The 8,562-nt window shown below is 31.7% G+C and overlaps 1 protein-coding gene across 1 annotated transcript in view; it reads right to left on the bottom strand.

Annotated features, from left to right (window-relative positions):
- Positions 1-1,268: 1,268 nt before the first annotated feature.
- Positions 1,269-8,562, bottom strand: part of SP3 (Sp3 transcription factor) — a 55,576-nt gene continuing 48,282 nt past the window's right edge. The window contains exons 6-7 of the mRNA XM_061435114.1: positions 5,371-5,567; positions 1,269-3,017 (exon numbers count right to left, since the gene is read on the bottom strand). Of these exons, the coding sequence (XP_061291098.1) occupies positions 2,701-3,017; positions 5,371-5,567 (514 nt within the window). The 3' untranslated portion in view covers positions 1,269-2,700. The remainder of the gene's footprint in view (positions 3,018-5,370; positions 5,568-8,562) is intronic.

Raw genomic sequence — 8,562 nt, 5'->3', positions numbered from 1 at the left:
AAAATTACTTTAGGGTAATTCTTCAAATATTAAGTTTCCAGAATGTATTAAACATTTTTTCTATTAAAAAAACAGAAATATTTAAAGTCACCTTGGCTGAGGTTGAATACTAACTTTCATTTTTTTGTTAGGCAGACACCCAAAATTTACTGGTATATTCCAGGCAGGCTCTCCAAAAAAAATCTAAAAATTTATTTAAACAATTTTTAAGACTACTTACTTTCTTTATTGCATTCATGCTCTAAGAAGTGATAAAATTTGCTTGGAAACTCAGATTGAAAACTCTCTATAAACTTATTATAAATCTTCAGTATTAAAAACAGCCCCAGAAACTAACACAACATTGTAAACTACCCTCCAATTAAAAACAACAATAGCAGCTACGCCGTCACTCTAAAAAGGTTTTTTAATCTCCTGATTTAATGGGTAATTTCTCAAGTGAGCAACCTTCTCATGTAATCCTCTTCACATACTCAACATAATTTTTTAAATTCTAAAAATTATTTAAAGGAGTTTAAAGATTCAAATTCTAGCCCTGTAACTTCAAAATAAATGTACATTCATTAATGTTCACTATTCCAAGTAATACTTCTTATTCTGCATCACAAGCTTAAATCTCACATTTAGAAAAACTTTGTTTTTATGTGTATCTAGTGTTGTCCTAAGCACTCAAAAATATTAGTATTACTGACAGTATCAGATTGGGCCCGGAAAACAGACAATGGAAATCTTTAACCCTACTCTATACATGTAGAGTAACTGGATATTTTAAAATATCTAAAATATTCACATTAATATCCTGTTTATTTTTCCTTCCCTCTTACCCTGCCTTTATGATTAAATACACATAAATTAAAAAACCACCTTTTCAAATAACTCTTGTCATGGTTACCAAAGCTGTTTTATGTTATCATTCTTAAGAATCTTCAAGTAAACTCAAATTTTTGATAAATCAAAATATTCTGCATTGCTTTAACAGGGGAAACAAAAAACAAGGTTTTGCAAAATGGACTGATAAAATTCCTACGAATCAATGTAGGCTGAGAGTTAAAAGATTTTTTTCAGAAGTTCTATTTCCTAAGCTCATTCTTAGATGAAAAAAAGTAATCTCCAGGAGCCTCTACTCTTCCCTTTAATATATATGTTTACAATAATTTCAGTGTCTGAAATCAAGAATCTGCAAATAAAATGCTAAGAAAAATAAACCATACCAATTTTCTCACCCCATACCACTGCAATTATTTTAAATGCACAGGAATACAACAAACTCAAAAGAAAAAAAATAGTGTTTTATTAACTACCACACTGTTATAATACACTTTAAACGTACAATAAGGTAGCCTTTAAATTTGAGGTGGTCTTAAGAATAACAAATGAACAGAATTCCAAATTTTTGAAATAGGTGAACTGCTGCAGTTATAGGTATACATTTAAGAAAATTGTATAGCTCTTACAAGACCAGCAATGAAACTTTATTTTGTACATTTTTAATAATTGAAAATATAAACAATAATTAAAAAATAAAAAGAAAATACAGCATAATAAAAAACATACATTTCTCAATTAAATGTACTGGATACATATAAATTTTAAGGGAAAAAGCAAAAAAAGGAAAATGGTTTATATTTAAGTGCAGACTGACTACCTAGACCAAAAAAAAAAAAAAGACTTAAAAAAATATCATAAAACCTCTAGTTCTCTATGACTAATATCCATATGGTTGGAGTATCGTCACTATGGAAGTGATTTTGTTATGTTTGCATATGTTATACTTTACTGGTAATTTACATGATGGCTTTTAAGGCCCTGGCAGACATGTGGTTTTTGGAAACAAGATTGGATTAAAAAAAAAAAAAAAATCACTGCTAAGACGCAATAAACCTTATTTTTTTGGTCCTCCAATATTCAAGAAAAGGGATAATTCACTATAACATTTTCTTACCACCCAAATGCCTCAACCTATACATTTTAAACCTTTTTAAACATTGGTTATATTGCCCAACTTTGTTATTGAAAGGATATTAACAAGACATTATTTTGGCAAATTAAATCTTAAACATGGCTTTTCAACAGGATTTAAAAGGTGACTATCCCTAGAGTTCCATGTTAAAATGTATTTTTCAAAATCTTACAAGAGTAATGCTTAAAATATTGTACATAGTTAACCTAATTAAAATAATTAGCTTCAAAATGACAAATTGATAAGCTAAGTAAAGCCTACACTATGTAACATTTGCTTGGAAACTTGATTTGTCAGTTATGCATAATAAAAATTCCAGTCATCAAGAAAATTACAAAAATTTTTTTTATCATAACATGATTTCTTTCACCCACCAACTTTTTTATCTTACAATAGATAAATACCAACATGTTCTCATTTTTACACTAAACCACACAGGATTGGTGCATTTGGTTAGACTACCATTCGCATTGTTAAATTCAATTTTCTCTTTATATAACTTGGTAAAATTTCATTTCTTCTAGATTCCAAAAGTACCTACAAAACCCATGCAATTTTACCATTTTTAATATACTATGGAATATCATACAAAGTAAGGCATTTCAGTGTCATGTATAACCAAGTTACTGTCAATCCAAAAATTTTTGCACATCAATAAAAAGATATCTAAGAACTTAGGAACAATATTCTTCTCACTACTGTATAAAAATAACCACAATGAATAAGTATTTGTGTAATATTTACTCCATTGTCTCATTTCCAGAAACTGTGACAAGCTGTAAAGGTATTTCAGTGTTGGTAAGGATATCTTGATTGCTGGTGGTGGAAGTATTAACAGTTCCTATCCCTGAAACAGAACCTTGTTGAATATTTGCAAGGATAAGTGTTGTTCCTCCTGCAGTAATCAAAGTATCATCTCGTGCAGCTTCCACAGATGCCAGCACTGTACTGCTAGAGTGGATACCTTTTTTATTCTGATGTGTTTTAATATGTTTGGCAAGGTGATCACTTCTCATAAAGCGTTTTGAACATTCTGGACAAACAAATTTCTTCTCACCTGTTAAAGAAATTGAGTTACTTAGTTTTTAAATTCAACATTAATAGACTCGTTCTCTGAGAAAGAAAATAAGCTAAGACTGACAGTTTTAGGGACAGGGAGCAGAATGCAATTAGAATTGTATTTGATTCATGAGCTGTCCCTGCAATATTTTTTCTTCAAAATAAATTTATCATCTTTATTTTTGGGTGAAAAGCAATCTTCAAACTTATTAAACTATACACTGATATCAGATAAGAATCTAATACCTCAACTATGCTAACAGTTTTGAAACATGTTATAAGATACCAGCTTAAAAATGATGACCTGCAACATACTTCTTTAAAGAAAACCACAGTTTTAAGCTATACTTCAGATATTATTAATATGTCAGATCCTGATATTTAACCTTCCAACTCATAAGTGCAAATTCAAGTAACTACACAAAGTACTTCAAAATTAAAGCCAAGACACAAGCTTGAAATCTAATAAAGACTGGGTAGTCCCAAGAACTGGAGATGGTTATCTGATTTCAGTTGGAATAATCAAAAGCAAGCTTAATACATCACGATGTTAAAGTTAACAAGACTCTGATGCCTAAATTTATTTTTCAACATGAACAAAAAAAATTTTTAAAGTACTTTAAAACAACATTTTTTACACACAAAGGATAGACAGAACTTCTATTATGCTGAAGACCCACTATGTGGGAGGATTACTAGAAGGTAAGGCAAAAGGCCAAACTAAAAGGAATACACAGAGAACTTATACAATAAACAAATCCAATACTTTCTTATTTTCTTCAAAATGTCTTATCTATCTCATTTCAGCAACTTTCCTCTCAGCAGGTCCTCATCAGACCTCATGCCTCAACTATTACAGCGACTTGCTAGGCTTTCCCTCTCCAATCCAACAAATCAATGCCAGAAAAATCTTCCTTAAATACCAAATTTTATTAGAGTACAGAAATTTACCATTGTACTAAGTGGTACGGGATTTAAGAGTAATTTGTAGATAACTAAATACTTTAAGGTCTCCACTACTTAACTTCCAAGGACTCTCTAACATGGCTCAATCCTACATAAAAGAAATGTATTAACAGAATCTCATCTTCACTCATGACAAATGGAGCTCTCACTTCTTCTATTTGCATACTATTCTTCTGGGAAGGTTATTCCCCAAAGTTTCCCTTGAAACATTAGTTCTGGGAGATGTTCAGTGACAAAATGGCACCATGAGAGGCTGCCACCACCTCCCCTACCTGAAGCCGCACAGTGCTCACTATGAGACTACTGAAGGTGCTCCCTGAAGGCACTCGCATAGCAAACCTTTAACACAGTGTTTCCTACACTTTGATCACAGACCTTTCTTCCCTTCTACACTGTATCTTTTCATATCCTGCTGATCAAATTCCACTGAGGAAAATTCTAGTATAGGCCCATCTTAAGGTCTTAATGCCCAACAATGCCTTACTAGCCCAGTGATACTGATCTCTGCCTCCGGATATACTTTATCTACTTTCTTATATTGCCAGTTGCAGTTTCAAACAGGTAAAGTTCACCTGTCTACCTACCTGATGAGACAGAAATTAAAACAAGTAGAGCATATAATACACTGCTACATATTTCATGGGTTACTTTATATATTTAGATCTAAGAGATTTCAAGGTTTCACCATAATTCTTCCTTCTAAACTCTCTAGGCTTTGTAAATACATTATATATTTATCAATTCTTCAAATGTTGAGCATAGACTGATGATCAAATTGATCATTATATAGTAGTAAGAGAAAACTATCTGCGTATGTTATATTAAGTTAGAATTCAATTGGGGTCATTCCTAGGTCCATTCCATGTAACAACCATACAAACACTATGTAAACATAATTAAATGAAAATCCTGACATCAAAGATGCTGTGGTTATCACCCCTCAAAGAAAAGAGTTTTCTGCTTATTTCACATATATTAAAACATGAGATTATCAGAGGAAAAGGAATTATTATTACAGTGTTAAGGAGGAAGAAAATAATGATCAAGAGTAAAAGCATACAACTAATTTAGAACATTGACGTAATTAACAATGAGAAGATAAATGTGACTTAAGACACTGAATAAAATGAAAACAAAAAACTGACTGAAAAAAACAACACTAACCATAGTCTGCATAAGATAAAACATTATTTTATAAGATAAGCCATATATATGGCTTGTTTAGAATAAAGTGTTTTTAAATTGATGTTGCTGAAGATAGCAATGTGATGTAAACAATCATATTTTAAAAGATTCAGTTCAGTAAGCTATGCTTAAAAAAAAAATTCAAGGTAGTATGTAGCCATATAATTAATTTTTGTCTGTTAAAAGTAAAGATTAGTAACCTGTATGTGTTCTTCTGTGCCTCTGTAATTCATCACTTCGAGTAAATCTTTTACCACAGAACATCCAGTTACAAATAAATGGGCGCTCCCCAGAATGCCAACGAAGATGAGCTCTCAGATGTGAGGTCTTCCCATAGACTTTACCACATCCTGGTATATGACAAATGTGTTGCTTCTTTTTCCCAAGATTGGTACCTCTAAAAAACACACACAGAATAATATATACTTATATGAAAATATTCAAACGGACAATACCACTCATCATATTCAACATGCTGAATTTCAAATAGAAGACATTATCACCATGCGGTCAATCAGAAACCAAAACCATTTAAAATCAATTTAAATAAGAATTTGGAAGTTTTACATGTTCTTTTACTCCACAACTAATGTGAATGCTGTCCAAATGTAAATATGTTCAAGAAATACATAATTTAAGAGGACATTTCATACACAGTGTGTATAATAAAGCTATTTATTATCTTGTCAGAACCATTCACAAATTCTATGCATAGACCCAATTCAATTAAATTAGTTGTACAGGAAAACTAAATGGTCTATTCAAAGTCACGATGTCAGCTAATTTAAAAAGTAAATAAATCAACAACAGATGCATTAACTCATCACAGGTACAATTAATTAGATGCCTTAATCAGGCTTTAAATTAATATGATATATGCATTACTGATTCACATATTTGTATGGCCACATCCTGAATATACACTGACTTACAGAAAACCAGAGGAAAAAAATCTAGACAAACCTGTCATCTTAGATCCCTAGAATTGTATGAAATAAAAATTATCTTACAGTTAAAATTCCCTTACTAATAACCATGCAGATACCCCAAATTATACATCAGAGACATAAATAAAATGCAGTTTCTCCAGACTGCAAAGTTTTACATCTGTTACATTTCAGTACTTGATGGCAAGAACAAGGCTTAGAAGATATGTGCTTAGATGGGTGAACAGGTATCTTAGCCTAAGCAAGAAGGAAACATTTTTGATTCCAGAAATGATATTCAAATTGTATTAAACACTACAGAAAATGTTATTACTCAACCTCAACAACAACAAAAAAGGATAGTTACTGAATAAAGACAAATAAATGAGTTTATATTTTAAAAAATGACATTTTAGACTCAATTGTTGAAATTTTATTATATAAACTTCACAGTTTCTCTGAGATTAAAAAAGATACATTTAAGACCCCCACCCAACTTCCCCTCCTCCCACAATCTGTCTAGGTATATAGCCTGTAAACCGTCCATAAGCCTGCAAATCCTCCTGTATATATATAATATACCTATTGTTTCTCAAATTTTACTGGAAAAATGCATATTTCCCCACATTTATATTTTAATGTACTCACACTCAGTAGCATGTGAAATTGCCATAGGACAAACAGTGCTAAACGGTGCAGTGCTGGCTGTTAGGTGCCATAGGTGTTCTGAACAGGGAGACATCAATGTGGGCTCCAGTAGTTAGAGAAGGCTTCGTGGAGAAGGTGGGTAGGATTTAGATAGAAAGGAGGGAAGGCATTCCAGGCAGAGGAATAGCATAAGTAAAGACAAGGAGGAGTCATGCTGTTGTCTCAAGGGCAAGGATGTCATAATCTAACACAATTCTAGTTTCAGCTCCAGTCCACCCCCAATTTCTACAACTCTCTTCGAAGAGCTGAGCTGAGTGAAATAGGTTTTGCTGGCTCACCTGCAATGCCAAAGTCTTAACCAAAGCCAACAGTATTTCCATTTAGTTTAGCTCTTTTAAATTTATTTTTGAATGGCCCAAAGAAAAGGAGCAATGTCTGTGGCTATTGGTGTACAAACTGACTTTACATATTGTGTTCACCATAGCAATTTCACAGAGAATCCAATTCAGTTGATTCTACACTCATAACTTCCTGCCTCTCTTCTAAGCCTGCCACTCAGGTGAATCAATGTCTTTTATAAATTCAAAAGTGCTATTATTGTACTAACTTTGCAAATTTTAGCCTGAGAGCAGGAACAAAGCACAAGACTAAAATAAATTATTGCAACAAATGAGTTTTCAAAGAACCAAAATTCCAGGGAAAGATATTTGTTCATCAATTGAATTACAAGGAAACAAGACATATTTATTGTCTGAAAATGAGACAGGCATATAAGAAAGAAAAAAATGAAGACAGGGCACACAAAAATATACAATATAAGAGAAAAGCCCAATACCCATGTTCAAGTTTCTATTCAAAGACAAATTTTACTCAAGACATAGATATGCTAGATATGGACTTATGGCATGTGATATGAAGAAAGAGAACTTAAGTAAATTTCTTAACAACCTTTAAGTAATAAAAGATTACCATAAGTTTTCTTCTTGATTTATATATTTACACCCCTCTACCTATTACATGACCTAAAAAAACTAACAATTTTAAGTTCATATTCTTGACTTCTTAAACTTGCTCCCAAAATTTTAATAATGCAAAGACAGAACGATACAATGAAGCAAGCTAAATTCTGAGTGGAAGGATTAAAAAAGTAAATTGAGTCTTTTGCCTGGGACAGGAGAAACAAAACACAAACTGAAAGGCTGACAGGGAAAGTAACAGAGTTTACAAAATAACTTATTTTTCAAAAAAATGGGCTGAGGTCTAATTCACACAAAGCCTATGTAACAATAATGTCCTTAGAATTTATTTTACTATCCTCTCTTCAAAGTTTCTGAAGGCTGGTTCTGCTTAATAAATATTCGCTAAATGCCCGAACAAATATAATTTTTAAATATTTAATTATATTTTACACCTTGCTCAAAAAGATAAAAACAAAATTTAGTTCTTTAAAGATGCCACTTTACACACACTATTATATTCTTTTAAAGAATACTGCTGAAAGAAAAAGGCCAATATTCTAAAATGCCATCTATCTCACCTTTGCGGAATGGGATTTACTATATGTTATGCTTCTATTAACTGGATGTAGCAACTGCCAATGTTATGATTGTGCCTATCAGGAATATATTAGCTGAATTTTGTGCAAATGAGCGCTAAGAAACAATATAGTTTTTTTCTTAAGAACTTCAATTTTAATTGCTCAGAATAAATTATTTTAAAATGAACTCACAGAAGTTCTAGAAAATGAGTATTTTTATAATCTTCAGTTTGAGGAAGACATAATAATAGCATAATAACAATGCATCTCAAGTAAAAAAT

Source organism: Bos javanicus, chromosome 2 (genome assembly GCF_032452875.1).
Source record: "Bos javanicus breed banteng chromosome 2, ARS-OSU_banteng_1.0, whole genome shotgun sequence".
Classification (NCBI taxonomy): Eukaryota; Metazoa; Chordata; class Mammalia; order Artiodactyla; family Bovidae; genus Bos; species Bos javanicus.
This window is presented reverse-complemented; position numbering and strand designations above follow the sequence as displayed.